At 35.3% G+C, this 17845-nt stretch overlaps 1 protein-coding gene across 30 annotated transcripts in view; it reads left to right on the plus strand.

Moving 5' to 3' along the window:
• The first annotated feature begins 322 nt into the window (after positions 1 to 322).
• PCM1 (pericentriolar material 1) overlaps positions 323 to 17845 on the plus strand; it is a 52041-nt gene continuing 34518 nt past the window's right edge. For 5 of the 30 annotated variants that reach the window (XM_087874636.1, XM_087874635.1, XM_087874632.1 and 2 more), the window contains exons 1-10: positions 866 to 1350; positions 5178 to 5304; positions 5658 to 5903; positions 9075 to 9347; positions 10819 to 10989; positions 11134 to 11247; positions 12455 to 12643; positions 14265 to 14442; positions 15586 to 15695; positions 17029 to 17248. In XM_087874636.1, the coding sequence (XP_087730762.1) occupies positions 5209 to 5304; positions 5658 to 5903; positions 9075 to 9347; positions 10819 to 10989; positions 11134 to 11247; positions 12455 to 12643; positions 14265 to 14442; positions 15586 to 15695; positions 17029 to 17248 (1597 nt within the window). In that variant the 5' untranslated portion in view covers positions 866 to 1350; positions 5178 to 5208. Of the gene's footprint in view, positions 724 to 857; positions 1351 to 5177; positions 5305 to 5657; positions 5904 to 9074; positions 9348 to 10818; positions 10990 to 11133; positions 11248 to 12454; positions 12644 to 14264; positions 14443 to 15585; positions 15696 to 17028; positions 17249 to 17845 lie in introns of those variants that run through there. The other 25 variants (XM_034442857.3, XM_087874633.1, XM_034442862.3 and 22 more) reach the window with 19 other exon arrangements.

A 17845-nucleotide genomic window follows, 5' to 3' on the forward strand; every position in this document is an offset into this window, starting at 1 on the left:
TTTTAACTCTACAGCTCTCCATGGATCACTGCTAGGTGTTACCGGTCACAGTGATGAAAATGGATTTGGTGTCAGCATTTTGCTGTAAAACTAGTTGGGGGTGCAGTTTGTTCCTTTTTAATCACTTCCTTCTCCTTCACCGTTTACTCCCCCCTCATGACTGCACTAATTTTGGATGTAGGCTTTTCCCGAAACGTCTCTTCAGAAATTCAAAAATCACGGATGCACGCTTCTCCCTGCATTGCTGTCTTAACAACCCCTTCCCAAGAACACCCTTATCTAAGAATAGTAAGAACAGAGGGTGGGAAGAGAAATTGAAACTACAGTTCCCAGAATCCTTTAAATGAACCCCTTTCATTTGTGGGAAAGCGCCCGGCCTGCATTCTGGGAAACATAGTTTTTGGTCCGTTTATTTCGGCAACTCCCGCGCGAGTTGATTCGAAGCATCTTGGCCAACCAGGAACGGAATACTATAGCTCGGAAGGGGGCAGGACATTGGCGCTCTGATCACGTGACGCAGGATCAGCGGGCTGAAGAGGCGAAGCTGGGACGCGCGGCGCGGAAGAGCATCATCGTTTCCCGGGCAGACGTTACTAAGTAACGGTGTGTATCCGTCCGCCGACTTTCTTTTCGCTAAAAAAAACAAACCAAGATGGCGTCCGGGACAGCCGTTGGAGGTGGGGTGTGAGAGGATTCCTCAAGCGGGTCTCTCGATAGATCACGGTACGAAGAAGCGCGAGCTTACTCACTTGGACACAATGAGTGGGAGGGGCAAAAGGGGGGCACGCGCTACATCTCCCAAGAAATATATGTGTGTGTTATATTTTCAAGGTATCCAGCGTAGGTGAACCTCGGAGTGGGAAGCAGTTGCGGGGGGAGGTGATTAGTCTGTGGGCCTCGGGGTGTTCGCGCTCCTCGATTCCTTCCGTAGAAGGACGGGGAGGGGGCGTGCCCTTCTCCCCGCCTCCTCCCGTGCAGCGCGCGCTCTAGTCAGGCTCCTCCCCTCTACCTTGAGTGGGTGGAAGAAAGGTAGTGGTTCCTTGTTGCTAGGGCGACGGCGCGTTCGCTTCCCTAGTCAGCAATCTGGCGCCGAGCCACCTGCCTCGGTCCCTCTCCTTTCCCTCGCGACTTCGACATTGCCGCCTATTTGAGAGAAAAAGCGGGCCCTGGGACTCCGCCCCGTAACCGTCTTTTTTACCCTCTGCTCCTCTTCATTCCCTTCAGCGGGAGTAGCGTAGCACCTTGGCTGCCAGGAAAGAGGAAACTGCGGCTGGGGAGCTTTTAAAAGAGACGTTGAAGCGCTTCGGGGACGGCTGGTCTCCAGGATCGGGACAGCTGCGTCCCAAATAGGTAGGCTAGATTACCTGCCTCCACCGCGTCCCAAGAATGGTTTGCCTTCGTAGGAAACGGCTAGTAGTATAGGGTGGGTTAAACCCTGTAGGATTCATTACTATTGTTTATTTGTAATGGACCTGGAAAGTTTGATTTTCTGACCCCCCCCTTCCAATCGATTAGCAATAAGACTGGTATACTGGCATTGACATATATATAATGTCATATATATATGAAACATGCAACAAGGCAGTTGCTCAAAAGATACTTAGAATTATTAAGCATCTTAACAGGAGATGAGTGTCAGCAATGGCTGGAAGGCTGTTGAAGGTAGTTTATAAAATTCAGTCTCCTACTGGATTGCTCTCTTAAAATGAAATTGAGGTACAGAAGAATAATAGAAGGGCATATAGGTAAAACCAAATTTAACTCTTTGTGGGTTTATTTGACAGACATTAAACTGTGCCATTGTGAAGGCCTATTTTTAAATAATTCCTACAAAAGCAATATAAGAACTAAGTTTCTATATCTTGGATGCTTCGTGCCCTAAATTTATTGCTTTATAACTTTTGGGCATTTTCATTATCCACTAAACTATGAATTCAAGTGAAAAATCTGTGAGTTTTCAGGGCCAGCTGACTTCTTATCTAACAAACTTTTGTTGTCACTTATATATAAAAAGACAGAGTTATCATTTGCATTTTTAGTTTACATAGTTTCCTAGTCCCTGGTAATTGAACCATGATTTGCTGAATTAATCCAATTTTCTGCGTATGCAGAAAACAGTGAACCATGAACTAAACACATTGTAGGGGTTTATAGAAACTGGTTATGTATTTTGTGCCTTGGTATATTTTGCAAATTCAGCCTAATTGTTGTGCCATACAAATATAATGTTGTGCCATACAATATAATATAATTGCATATACATGAGGTGGTTTTTTTTTTCTTCATTCTAACAGAAAGCTAATATGTGGCTACAGAATTTCCCAATTGTATTGACCATTTGATTCCTAAAAATAAGAAATGGAATCATGGAACAGTATCTTGTGTGTGCAAGAGTTTTATGTATTTTTACTCAGAAGCACAGGTCAAGTGCTTCTGAGTCAAATCTGAGGCTGTTTATATTTGCTATTGTCCTTTGTACTGAACTGTTTCAATATACGTTTGGCTGCTCTTTGTATTAGTAACTCCATGTTGATCTTGTTGCTTGGATCTACAGCAACACTATAAATACTGTAGAAATTTACAAAAGGTTAATGAAAACTAAGGTGTTCTGATTTAAAACACCATAAAATGTAAAAAAAGGCTCTTCTTTTAGGGGCAAGAACTGTAAATTGGATTGATAGGTTGTTATGTATAAAACGTCTAAGTATGTCAAACTATCCATGACAATTGAACATGTTTTTCTTTTCTCAGATTATATAGTTAGTGAGGGGATCAGAGCCTAGTGTTTGTTTCCATTACTATTATAGGGTATAAATACATGGAAAAGGATTTCTTACGAGTAATGCATTCATGGTAAATCAAACTTGGTGTCCTAAATTGATTCTAGGAATTGGCTTATTTCCAAATAATTGGATTTGGATGCTCCCCAAATCTGAGTGAATATTGTTCAACAAATATGAACATACACACGTTGAGCATAGTACAGGCACTGTTAAATATTCCAGGAACAACATTCAATGCAAAGCTTTCACTTTCAGGAAAGAGATCAATACAAACAGTTGTTTAAAAGAAACCAAAATTGAACACTTTTCTTTCTTCGTCTGAATAAAAAGTGGGATGAAGGACAGAAAAATTCTATCTTTGTAAAAATTTCTCATATTAAAAAACCATGGCTACTTTCTCATAATACAGATTATTTACATAATTCCAAGACAGGAGAAAAATGGCAACTTTGTGAGATTGGCTAAGTATGCCTGCTTTCAGTAATACATTAACTGTTTCAGTAAACTATTACCAATCTTAATTTACAACAGCACTGGAGTCATTGGGTTTAGCTTTTTTTTATGTAGTAGAAGATAAGGTGACCAGAGGGTGATATTTCATGTTTATAGCAACTTATTCTAATTTTTAAAAATAATTTGATATTGCATTGCTGCTTTGTATTTGATAAGTTTGCTGTATTCTAATTTTGACTTAGGTTTGTGAAGTTCATAAGAAAATTTCATGTGTGATATCTACTGTTAATATACTTTAGTTTTTATTGTTTAAAAATATGTGGAAGGGTCTACACTATTTTATCCTTCAGTTGTCATTTTTTGATCCTGGCATTGAAGAGAGTTATATATGTATAATATTTTTAATATATATTGTAGAAAACATAATGTATACAGAATATATAATCTTATGTTAGAGTAAGTTGTTAAATTTAGGACTTATGGACAATAGATTGCATTGTACATACTGCTTCAAAGTCATGGTGCCGTCATGTAGCAAAGAAACTGAAACAGAAATTTGGAAGATATTTGTTGTATTATCTTTAAATTTGTAACAGTTGAATATTCTCTCTGCATTTCCATCAAGGACAGAAGATTTCTTGTTCTGTTTAATAAAAATGATGGGTCTGTGCACACATTAGTACAGGTAGTACTTGACTTACAACAGTTCGTTTAGTGATTGTTCAAAGTTACAATGGCACTGAAAAAAGTGACATAACTATTATTGACATTTATAATTTTTGTAACATTCCTATGATTATGTGATCAAAATTCAGATGCTTGGCAACTGACTCGTATTTTTGACCATTGCTGTGTCCCAAGGTCATGTGATCACCTTTTGTAAGCTTTTGACAAGCAAAATCAATGGGGAAGTCAGATTTAACAGATTTAACAACTGTGTTACTAACTTATCAACTGCAGTGATTCTCTTTAACTGTGGCAAGAAATGTCATAAAATGGGGCAAAACTCACTTAACAAATGTCTTAACAACAGAAATTTTCGGCTCAATTGTTGTAAGTTGAGAACTACCTGTATGAACTACCTGTATGAACTTTGTTCCACCTTTTACTAGTCATGGTACTAGTATTGAAGAGAAGCAAATCTTTCATGACGAGTTATTTGAAAATTGCTGATAGGAAAATAAGTGAAAAAGGATTAGCTCTAAAACTAAATAAAGTTCATGTGAATAAATGCACGCATGGAATAGTTAGCAAGTCATGGAATGTATACAGCAACATATAGTAAAATTGATTGTACATACTTTTACAGTATCATTGGTAGAAGGAATGTTTGTGTTGTTTCTGAATAAACCATTTTAGTATTTAATCAGTGTAGATTGCAATCCTACATAATTTACCTAGAATAAATACATATTAACTCAGTAGGCTTTACTGCATTTATAGGATTTAGTACCGTAGAAATCTCTTAAGTGATTAGTGCTTCGTCTTAAACCTGTTTATCTTTGAATAAAATTTTAAAAATACTGGAATACAAAAATAGGGTAGTGCTGTATAGGCATGTTTTACTGTATAATCTGAACTGTATTACAGCATTCTTGTATATACAGTAAATTGAGCTTAGTTCTGGAAATTCCTTTGAGTTAAACTGTTACAGAAAAATTGTGAGATTTAATTTAATTATTTTTAAGGCATATATTGTTTCTAAAATAAAAACTATAAAGGGCTTTAAATATACTATTGTTAAATAGATTCATTAATTGATGAACTATTGGATAGATCTTCAATGTTATAAGAACTGACCAATTTAAATATAGAAATCATTTCCCATTATAATTGTGACTGATCTTGTTCAGTATATTCTCATTACATTTGAATTGATGCAATATCTTAATTATGTATAAATTAAAAGATAGCATGCTAAAATATATTTCTATCTTGCAGCTTATTTTTTCAATAGCTGATCATCACCACAATGGCTACAGGAGGAAGTCCTTTTGAAGAAGGAATAGATGACCATGACTTACCAAGCTGGAGCCATGAAAGCCTTGATGACCGATTGAACAATACGGTATTGCTACAGTTTCTTATGTATATTCATATGAAATGGGGGTTATGCATTAAGGTTCTTCTAAACTTCTTGAAATGAATTATGAAGTTCATAAAATTACAAGGTTTAAGAATTAAAGACATAAAGTACTGTTTAAAAAAAGCAACAATATAAGAAACGTTGAAAGTATAAGCTTGAAATTAATTTTACAGAATTGATAAAACATGTAGATTGTAACATATTACCTTCAACAGGAAGTAAATTTTAATTAAAATGCTTCTGGTAGGATTTTTTCTCTTTGCCATTTTAAACATCAATATCTTTAATTTTAAACCTCTCCCTTGTGATTTTGCGCTGTGTGTATTTTATTTTAGAGTTGGGGAAGTCAGCCAAAGAGGCCAAATAGATCTTCAGAAAAAAACCAAAAAAAAGTTTCTGCTGAAAGTGAAACAAGATTTACCAATGATATTTCTCCAGAATCTACCCCAGAAGTTGGACGAAGGAAGTCAAAGACTCCGCATACTTTCCCTCGTACTAGATATATAACCCAAATGTCTGTCCCAGAACAGACAGAACTGGAAAAGCTTAAACAAAGAATAAATTTCAGTGATTTAGACCAGGTTTGTGTTCTATCTTTACTAAACAAAACATAGTTAAATATTTTTTTAAAATGGAGTAAATAATCTTATTCATTGCGCAGTATAGTTTAATGTTGAGGTGAGTTGAGAAGAGTTGTAAACAGAATTCTGTACTGACGAAAGTATAGTATCCCCATGCAAACCTGAGATGATTCACTTCAAGACACATATATGCCACCTATTTTTACATTGCAAGCTATGTTGATTAGGCATAATTGGAATTGTGCTATTTGTAAGAAAGGACAAATTGTCTGGATTTTTCTGTGACATTACTATTTCAATGTGGAAATGTAAGAGAAGGAATTTTGTCAGGAGTCACGTTAAATATTTTTCCTGGTATTGCTGGTTTTAATACAGCTGCTCATACTGTGGTAAAGAAAATATGAATTGCCTTCAAGTGATTTAATTTATTCACCATTCTACTTAAGTTGGAATGCAGAGTATCCAATTATTTTTCTTCCCATGAGAAGAAAAGAAAGAAGCTTTATTTCTTGTTTCAAAATGTAAGGCTGTTAAATAAAATTGAAACTAAGTTAAAGATATGTCAATAAACATATCCATTAAGTTTTATTGGAACAATGTGGAAATGGCTTGACATTATTGTTTTCCAGGGGCTTTTTTTTTTAGTTGTCAGTTAAGTCTACATATCTAGGACTTCCTGATGGTGTCCCATTCAAATATTAAACAGGTACAGTCCTGTTTGTTTTTTAGGGATCACCCAAGATCATCTGGGTGATATCGAGCTGTTATCATTATAGTTATTCTTGAATCATACCAACTTCAACGTCTAAAGGTTTACTCTTGGGCATAATTACTATGTTTCATTAAGATTTCTTCTTGTTGAAGGATCAAAGAAAGAACTGTAAAAGTTAGCAGTTGCCAGAATGTGCTTTTTGGTGCTTTGTTTCCGTCTGGGAATGCTAGTGTCTGCCCAAATACTTGCTTGCATTCTTTTTGGGAAGAATAGTTAAAGAATCTGTTACCTAGTTTTGGTAGCTCTGAGCAACAATAATATATATTTTTCAGATTAAAGTTATTGTCACTATAATCATAACTTTTTTTACTTCTAGAAATAAAGGAAATCCCTGTTCATGTTTCTGCTTGATACTTAACAACTATTTGAGTACTGTGTAATATCAATATGTATTCTAAACTGACTTTTGTTTTGTATTCCTTCACAGACTAAATTCTTGCTAGGAGTTTTGTTTCTACAGTGCTTCACTACAAAACCAACAGTTAATGAACCTCTTAGTTCTGCCTTCTGTCACCCTTTCTTTTGATAGTTAAGTTAGTGGGAGAGAAGTAAAAAATAGAGTAATGATAGACACAAAGAGATGGTGGGAAAAAAGGATGGATGGATGTATGCTACAGTTTAAACTGAATTGTAATATACAGTGGGGCAAAAAAGTATTTAGTCAGCCACCAATTGTGCAAGTTCTCCCACTTAAAAAGATGAAGAGGCCTGTAATTGTCATCATAGGTAGACCTCAACTATGAGAGACAAAATGAGAAAACAAATCCAGACAATCACCTTGTCTGATTTGGAAAGAATTTATTTGCAAATTATGGTGGAAAATAAGTATTTGGTCAATATCAAAAGTTCATCTCAATACTTTGTTATATATCCTTTGTTGGCAATGACAGAGGTCAAATGTTTTCTGTAAGTCTTCACAAGGTTGGCATACACTGTTGCTGGTATGTTGGCCCATTCCTCCATGCAGATCTCCTCTAGAGCAGTGATGTTTTGGGGCTGTTGCTGGGCAACACGGACTTTCAACTCCCTCCAAAGGTTTTCTATGGGGTTGAGATCTGGAGACTGGCTAGGTCACTCCAGGACCTTGAAATGCTTCTTACGAAGCCACTCCTTCGTTGCCTGGGCGGTGTATTTGGGATCATTGTCATGCTGAAAGACCCAGCCACGTTTCATCTTTAATACCCTTGCTGATGGAAGGAAGTTTGCACTCAAAACTCACGATACATGGCCCCATTCATTCTTTCCTGTACACGGATCAGTCGTCCTGGTCCCTTTGCAGAGAAACAGCCCCAAAGCATGATGTTGCCACCCCCCCATGCTTTTCACAGTAGGTATGGTGTTCTTTGGATGCAACTCAGCATTCTCTCTCCTCCAAACACAACAAGTTGTGTTTCTACCAAACAGTTCTACTTTGGTTTCATCTGACCATATGGCATTCTCCCAATCCCCTTCTGGATCATCCAGATGCTCTCTAGCAAACTTTAGATGGGCCCGGACTTGTACTGGCTTAAGTAGGGGGACACGTCTGGCACTGCAGGATCTGAGTCCCTGGCGGTGTAGTGTGTTACTGATGGTAGCCTTTGTTACGTTGGTCCCAGCTCTGCAGGTCATTCACTAGGTCCCCCCGTGTGGTTCTGGGATTTTTGCTTACCGTTCTTGTGATCCTTTTGACCCCATGGGGTGAGATCTTGCATGGAGCCCCAGACCAAGGGCGATTATCAGTGGTCTTGTATTCTTCCATTTTCTAATTATTGCTCCCACAGTTGATTTCTTCATACCAAGCTGCTTGCCTATTGCAGATTCAGTCTTCCCAGCCTGGTGCAGGTCTACAATTTTGTTTCTGGTGTCCTTCGACAGCTCTTTGGTCTTCACCATAATGGAGTTTGGAGTGTGACTGTTTGAGGTTGTGAACAGGTGTCTTTTATACTGATAAAAAGTTCAAACAGGTGCCATTAATACAGGTAATGAGTGGAGGACAGAGGAGCCTCTTGAAGAAGAAGTTACAGGTCTATGAGAGCCAGAAATCTTGCTTGTTTGTAGGTGACCAAATACTTATTTTCCACCATAATTTGCAAATAAATTCTTTCCAAATCAGACAATGTGATTGTCTGGATTTGTTTTCTCATTTTGTCTCTCATAGTTGAGGTCTACCTATGAAGACAATTACAGGCCTCTCTCATCTTTTTAAGTGGGAGAACTTGCACAATTGGTGGCTGACTAAATACTTTTTTGCCCCACTGTATAGTATCAGTGTTACAGACTGTCTTGATTCCGAACATGTGATATAGAAAATAATATTTGCCTATTCAGAGCATGGATAATACTCCGTAATATTTCATGTAAGTAGTACATGATTATTGGAAATGTGAATAATTTGTTGATGTTTCACTCTTACATAGAGAAGTATTGGAAGTGATTCTCAGGGCAGAGCAACAGCTGCTAACAACAAACGCCAGCTTAATGAAAACAGAAAACCATTCAACTTCCTATCACTACAGATTAATACTAACAAGGGCAAAGAGACTGCAATGAGTTCTCAAATACAAGAAACTGGTGCATCTTCAAAATATAAAGACTTATTTACCGCTGCTTTGAATAAAGATTTGTTGCAGAATTGTCCAGTCTCAATTGAAGAAGATGGTAGAGGTGAACCTGCGGTGGACAGTAGCCAGGTGCTGTTTGTACTTCATAGCAATAGCACTTAGACGTATATACTGCCCCATTGTGCCCTATAGCACTCTCTTGGTGGTTTACAATGTTGGCATATTTCCGCCAACAATCTGTGTCCTCAATTTACCAACCTTAGAAGAATGGAAGGCTGACTCAACCTTGATCCTGTCAGGATTGAACTGCAGGCTGTAGGCAGAGTTAGCCTGTAATACTGCATTCTATCCATTGTGACACTGGTCCTCCCCGTCTGGGGTTTCATCTTAAAGAGTAATGCTTTTGTGCATTTTTGCTGATGTTTTCTACAAAATTTTAATTTTGAAAATGATTCAACTTTAAAGTGATACTAAGAACTAAAATATATTTTTGTTATGCGCTATTACAGGTGATTTTCTAACAGTGCTTTAAAAATGCATTAAAAATCTTATATAACCTCATTTTGTAATAAGCCCTGATGTGTAGTTAAAAGTTTGAGGATTCCAGGAATAATGAATTATTACTGTCCCCTAAAATGATAAAATGGTTTGTGTAATACTCCTCCCCTCACACTGAGAATAAAATTATTGAGGTTTTTTTTTGGAGATTAGGGTAGGGCAAGAAATAAACATATTAATGTTAATTTTTGTATGAAAACAAAGATAGAACTTTTGACATGACTTGCTTCTAAGTATCATTTTAGTTTTCTTGACTTATACTCTCAATGGATAGTAGTTTTGCACAAGACTATTTTATTAGAATAGCAAAAACTTGTGAAATTAAAACATTTTTATATTTTATTGCACTTTCATAATTTAGCCTTAGTTTTATTATAATTACCGGTATCAGCAGATTGGTAGACCTTTTCTTACATCAAATCTTTCCAATTTTGAATGCTCAGAGATTTAAACTAACAAAAGTTCTGAGTTTCACCAATGTAGTAACTTGAGCAGATATTCCAGAAATGAAACTTTTGCCCACTACAATGCCTAAAAGCCCAATGCATGAAATAGCTTACATTTTAAAGCAAATTAGAAAACTTTGTAGACATTTTTGATCTAGTGATTAATTTTAAAAGATTTCAAATTTCGTAAAACTAGATACATGAAGAAAAACCTTTAATTCAAAATATTTTATAAGAACATAGAACAGACTTAAGAGGGTGGTATAGAATCCATTTGTAAATTGTATTGCTCAGAAATCTAATCTGAACAACCATTCCTGCAGAACATTTTAAAACGAAATTCTCTTGTAAGTGATTCATAATTCTTTTGAGGGTTCTAACAGTTACTTATGTGCAGTCCATATGTGTAATTTATAAATAATCATAAATCCATGCAAAGGATTCTACTACCTTGCTAATTAGCCTTGTATATTGTTATGATAGGTTGTTCCATATTATTAGGAGACAGGTCTTGAAATGTATTGGTTTTATGATAGTGCTTTAGAGCCAGTACATCAAGTCAACCCAATTGATCATTACTTTTGTGACTTTTTCAGATTGTGAGCAGATTAGTTCAAATTCGTGACTACATTGCAAAAGCTAGTTCTATGAGAGAAGACCTTGTTGAGAAAAATGAGAGATCTGCTAATGTTGAGCGCTTATCACATCTCATAGATCATCTGAAAGAACAAGAGAAATCATACCTGAAATTTTTGCAGAAAATGCTAGTAAGTTTGAAAGACAATTGAAATTCACTGAGAAAATTCATAAAATCAAATGGGGGATGAGTTTGTTATATAGCACTATCTCCATAACATTCATTTTATTATTTCATTTATTAGTTTTTTATTTATACCACAAAAATATTTCAGGCTAGAGAAAATGAGGAGGATGGTCGGACTATAGATTCAGCTGTGGGATCTGGTTCTGTAGCTGAGAGCACATCACTAAACTTAGATGTGCAGTCTGAAGTTTCAGATACAACGGTAAGATACTTTTTAGTAATTAAGGTGCTACAAGTGAAGACAATTTTTGAGATAATTTAAGATTAGAATTTATTTTAAACACCTATTTTTCATTATTTACAATGCTAAATATTATAAAACCTGTAATAAAACACATTATTGCTAAATTTTATTACTTTAGATGGAACTATTCTACTATTTTCAAAAAATAATACGCTGATAGGTTTATAATTGGCTTTGTGAGATCCTGAGAAATTACATTGTATTTGATAGTTGATTGCAGCCAGCCCTCTATCAGAAAAATTCTGAGTTGAGCTGGGATAACCAAAATATTCATTTAAGACATGGACAAGTACAACAAGTTTGCATTTTTACTCAGAATCAACAGTTCTTCCTTATAAATGATGAGAATAATAACTGGCTCGCGTTAGCATATTCCTTTGAAAAACTTGCCAAAAGGTTCATTTTTTTAAAAAAAATGGGAGTAGTACTGTAGGAACAAAGCTAAGTGTGTAATAATCTTGAAAATTTAAAAAGTGACCAGTATTAATGTTAAAAAAAATGTAGATACTTGAGCTTGATGAGTTTAATAAAACACTAATGTATCATTTTCTTCCATGAAGGATAATCCTCTGCAGCACATATGAGAATTTTACTTATGCATGTGAGATTATATTGGTGTGTAACACATTTCAAGGTCAAAGCAAAACAAAGCCTCACTGGAAATATTTTAGGGCCATTCTGAACTTCAAAATGTTTGAAATGTTTTTCAACCTCATAAAACACTTTTGGTAATATCAAAACATGCCTGATGAATTTGGAGTAACCCCTTTTAATATTACATTGTGGATTTCAAGTCTTGACCTATGTCCTGTTGAAATAATTACTGAATTTATACTGGTCATAATCCATGGAAATGTGTGTATGCCATCCATGAGGCAACAGTGTTTTCCTGATTAGAATAATTGCCTCCATACTTCTGAATTGTTTTCTTTCTTACCTTTTGAAATTTAAATGGTAATTGAAATATTTAATGGAAAAAATTACCTAAAGGAGAGTGAAATTCCTGTATGTCCTCTGGATCATAGTGATTGATATGTTGAGACAAATAAAATTGCAATGAATTAAGTACAGACATATTGTATTGACAAATCAATAGGCCATAACTTGAAAAATTATGCTTCACCGAAATATATGCTCACAGTCTGACTTAAATTATTTGATAAAGGAGGTATCTTTTAGTCTGAAAACTCGGCCCTGCATTGAGGACAAACTAGGGAATTCAGCTACTCAAGGACAGGTTTCAGACATGGATGTTACAGCAACTCCAAAAGGGAAAAGAGACACAACTGCCCTCAATGGCAGGGAAATCTGGTCTAGTAGGATAAATAGCCAAGAACCTGGATTGCTCTCAAAGGTACTACTAAATATTGCCTTGGGAATCTTTCAGTAAAAGGTCTTAATCTTTTAAGCCTTCCCTTTTTCTTTAAAATCCAATCAGTATTTATTTTGTTTCAATGATTTCTTAATTCTTTTTGGTAATGTCTGTTAGAATTAATATTTGAATTAATAAATTTTATATTGTTTCTTAATTATTATTTATTCCAGGAAAATATTGTTTATTTGTAGAAGGTATTCTTTAAAAGCCAAAAAAGTTGAGGGCTTCCATATGGAATCTTTTCTATGATGCAACCAATCTTCAAGTTCACTGATTTGCATTAGCATAATTGACTACAGTATCTCTTGGACTTTTCTTATTTATCAGTTAATTACTTTAAAATTTACCTACTGTTTCCTAAAATAGCATTTTTAATAGGATTTGGATTTGGATTCTCACCAGCTTTTTCAAAAATGAATAAATTCTAGCAGAGATTCCCACTTTGAGAATTGGGTACTTCTGTAAGCAGAAATGGGGGAACTCAGTACGGTGTCTTTGTCTTCTGTATGTCTATACAGGTAGTCCTCGACTTATGATCACAATTGACCATAAAACCTCTGTTGCTAAGCAAGACAATTGTTAAGTGAATTTTGCCCCATTTTACGATGTTTCTTGCCACAGTTGTTAAATGAATCACTGCAGTTAAGTTAGTAACCCAGTTGCTAAGTGACTGGCTTCCTGATTGACTTCGCTTGTCAAAAGGTCACAAAAGATGATTAGATGACCTCAGGACATTACAACCATTATAAATATGAATCAGTTGCCAAGTATCTGAATTTTGATCTGATGATCATGGGGATACTACAATGGTCGTAAGTGTGAAAAATGATCATAAGTTGCCTTTTTCAGTGCCATTGTAAATTCAAATGGTCTCTAAATGAACTGTCGTAAATTGAGAACTACCTGTACAGCTATTAAAAGTTTGAGAAGTTATTTGTTGCATGACTTGGACCTGTTTCTATTTTGGTCAGATTAATCCCATAACTTTCTTTTTTTTTAAAAAAATCTTCTCTTTCCCTCTTGCCTCTTAAAAACTCCCCTCAAGCTTTAAATTAGACATTAGATATTAAAAACAAAGAGTTTTACTTTGTTGGATTGGATAATTTCCAATAAGGTATTTGAACTGAGTAGAAATTGTGTTTTGTTCTTTACTTCTGTTAGGGTCCCCTCCCCCCCCCTTTATTTTTTTTACTCCCTCATTGAAATAATAAGGTTTCAGATGTGCTGTTGATTTTCCCTCCGTTATTGACTGGCTCTTAAATATTGTCCCTTAAATTATTCTCAACCCATTATCAACCCAAACCTTTAGAAAAAAAAAAGATCAGTGTAATAGTTATGCACATTTAGTAGAGAGTTACTTTGCTAAGCATAAATTTTTGCTATTTACTTGAAATAATAGACAGTGCCAGCATTTTTCATTCTTATTAACAAATTGACTTATCCTTTTAGTACAATATTATGCTTAATGTATCGTACACAATTTAAAATATTTTTTAGATTAAGATTTAATTCCTTTCTCACAGAAGTATTTTGCAAATTGTAATTGCAAAAAGTAATGAAATTATTTCTGGTACAATATAAATGATGATTATTTTTCCAGGCTAGAGATCCTCAGCAAGAAGCTACAGAAGAACTTGCAAACCTAAAGAAGCAACATGACTTACTGAAAAGGATGCTACAACAGCAGGAACAATTAAAGGCTCTGAAGGGGAGGCAAGCTGCCTTGCTTGCTCTTCATCATAAAGCAGAACAAGCTATTGCTGTCATGGATGATTCTGGTATGTTGAACCTATATATTTTTTTAAAAAAAACCTAAATGGACAAAAAAAATTTGGGCCACATTACTCAGGCACTTGAAAACTACATTCATTGAGAATTTAAATTAGAGTTTAGATGAATTTTTAGCAGCATTAATGAGAAATATACCTCAAGCTTTTTTAAAAAAATGAGAGACACTGATGCTACATTTAGCTTGGCTTTCAATTCAATGCTGGAAGTATAAGTATATTAAAATAACAAATATCTAGTTGAGTATGCATGAGATGAAAAGCAAGAAATATTTAGAAAGTAAAAGATAATGAATATAATATACTACATTATATATTATGACTTAAACTATTAATAATTCCAGAAATACGTGTGTAAACCTCCTGTATAGACTATTGCAATGCTCTCTACATGGGGCTGCCCTTGAAGACCACTCGGACGCTTCAGCTGGTGCAGAATGTGGCCGCGCGGGTAGTGATGGGAGTGTCCCGACACTCCCATGTTACACCTCTACTGCACGACCTGCATTGGTTGCCGGTTGCTCTCCGGGTGAGATTCAAGGTGCTGGTGATCACCTATAAAGCCCTACATGGCTTAGGCCCGGGATATTTGGCGGACCATCTGCAGCCAGCAACAACTTCCCATCGCCCGGTGCGCTCTCACAGGGAGGGCCTACTTAGGGTGCCATCGGCCAGACAATGTCGGCTGGCAACCCCCAGGGAGAGAGCTTTCTGTGTAGGCGCACCCACCTTTTGGAATCAACTCCCTCTGGAGCTCCGGGTGGCCCCGACCTTCCCTCCTTCCGCCGTGGGCTCAAAACGTGGCTATTCCATCTAGCCGCCCTAGACTGAGGGGTTTTTAATTGAATTTAATGGGGTTTTATTGGATTTTTTCTCAATTTTATCATGGACTTTGTTTTTAACGGTCTGTTTATTGTTGTGAGCCGCCCTGAGTCCTGCAGAGATAGGGCGGCATATAAGTCCAATTAAATAAATAAATAAAATAAATAAATAAATTAGCAGCTCAATGTTTTTCATATTTCCAATCAAAAATAATATAAATATTCTTGATGTGATTCAATTTCAATTTCTTAATTTTTAATTAGCTTGTACTTTGATATCTGAGTAGGACTGTTCTCTTTTTCCTCCTTTTAGTTGTAACAGAAACAACAGGTAGCGTTTCTGGAGTGAGTCTAACATCTGAGCTGAATGAGGAATTAAATGATTTAATTCAGCGTTTTCATAACCAGCTTCATGATTCTCAGGTAAACTTTTGAGTGTGTGTACAAATGATCTTAAGTAGTTTGCTGATGAAAATCAGCAGTATAAAACTTGACATGTTTAGCATCACAATAAAATGTATTGGGGAAACTTTTGTTAAAGGTTTCATATGTGTTTAGCTTTCCTCCCTCATTCAGTCAGCATTCTATGTCCATTGATAATGCTCAGGTTTCATAGTTGTATTTTTTTCCCTTCCTTGTAGAATAGACATGCTGTATTTAGTCTCAATTCAGTTAAATATTTGTTTTCTCCATTGGTTTTTATAGATGGCTTTCATTTCCATCACTCGCCGCATACAATACAATGACAGAAGGGTATTTCCAAATTTTTCTGGCAAAGCGAGACACAGCTGTATTTTGCATAACATTGAAGCTCTAAATTTGGGGGCAAAATAAAAAGTTGGAGGATAGAAATATATAAAAGGTTGAAAGATAAAGATATATTTCAGTTTTACAAAAATGAGATATACTTTTTCCTAGCTGTACCTCAACATGGAGGGGGATTTTTGCCTGATTTTAACTGGAATTTTAAAAATCCAGCTGGCTGCAATTGATTAAAAAAATGTATTTGCAGCGAGAGAGAAATAATTGCAATTGTAATGGAAAAAGATAATACCCAGCAGGGTGGATTTGATTTAAATCGAGTTGATTTAAATCAAGCCTTTTTACTAGTGATTTAAGTCATGATTTAAATTGTGATTTAAATCAACTCGATTTAAATCACAATTTAAATCATGATTTAAATCACTAGTAAAAAGGCTTGATTTAAATCAACTCAATTTAAATCATAATTTTTAAAGAGCAACTGTCATCTCTGCTACTCCTTTGACCCACTGTTGACTCACCGATAGTGCCAGTGTTGCAGAATATACAGCCTCATGCTACATAACTAAGCTCCATTTCATGCTGAATAAACTAAATTATTTATGTATCTTAAATAGAAAACTATCTTACAATAGATTTTTACCCCAAAAGTTTTTTATTAAAATAAATTCGATTTAAATCAAAAAAATCCGATTTTTAAAAAAAAGTCATTGATTTTTATCCACCCTGATACCCAGCCTTCGCTTCTATCTTATAAAAATAATTTGTCAGTATTTCAGTTTTTTGGGGAATTCCTGACAATCCACACTTAAAGAGAACTAATGTAAACAGTTTTTGAAAATACCAAAAGTATTGCTATACAGTCTTGTACATATTTGTCAAAAGTAAATTACATCAAATTGAGGCTTATTCTTGGAGTGTGCATATTAAATGTACTTTAAAATATTTCACTGCTAAACATTCCAGTGCTTAAAATATATGTGCTTGATTTTAGATTCAACCTGTGCCTGATAACAGAAGGCAAGCAGAGAGTCTCTCTCTTGCCAGAGAAGTTTCCCAGAGCAGAAATTCTTCTATGTCTGAGCAACTTTCTGATAAAAAAGCACAACTATTTAGTAAGATGGTAGCATTACAGGATAAAAAGCAAAAGATGGATAAACTGCTAGGAGCGCTGCATACACTTCGTGACCAGCATCTTAACAACTCATCATCATGTAAGTAGATGGCACCCTGAAGTGTAAATTAGAGTTTTATAGATAAACTTTTTGGGATACTTAATTATTGAAAATGGGAATCAAGTCAATTCTGTTGCATTTTGAGATAAGATTGCTAATATTTAGCTGTCAAGTTTAGGTACTGTTCTCCATTTTCTCAGAAATTCTTAGTTATTTTTCCTCCCATATCATAAGTAAATAGTGAAGGGATAAGTTACAATATAAATGTTGGATGAGATTTCTATCCTCAAGCATTATGAAAATAAGTATGCGGGATTATTTATTTTACATATTTCCAAGTTCTAGCCTCTCCACAGTAAAGAGAATGACTCTTTAAAGAAAGCTATGAGAATATTTGTGAGAAAGGGATAAGTAAATGCTGATTTTAAGATAAGTGATTTGTGATGCAATGTAGTCCAGATTCCTAGGAGGGAGGGAGTGCTTTCCACCAATGATTGCCGGTTATTGTTTTAGAAAGACTTTTTAACAGGAGTTAAAACATCTTTGTTAAATTATCTTTAGCATATGCCTTAATCTTAGATCAGATATTCAACAGATGCATCTTTTTTTTTTTAACGTAAAACAGGATTAAACAGA

The sequence above is a fragment of the Pantherophis guttatus genome, chromosome 8 (genome assembly GCF_059756535.1).
Source record: "Pantherophis guttatus breed Tessera chromosome 8, ASM5975653v1, whole genome shotgun sequence".
In the NCBI taxonomy this organism is placed as follows: Eukaryota; Metazoa; Chordata; class Lepidosauria; order Squamata; family Colubridae; genus Pantherophis; species Pantherophis guttatus.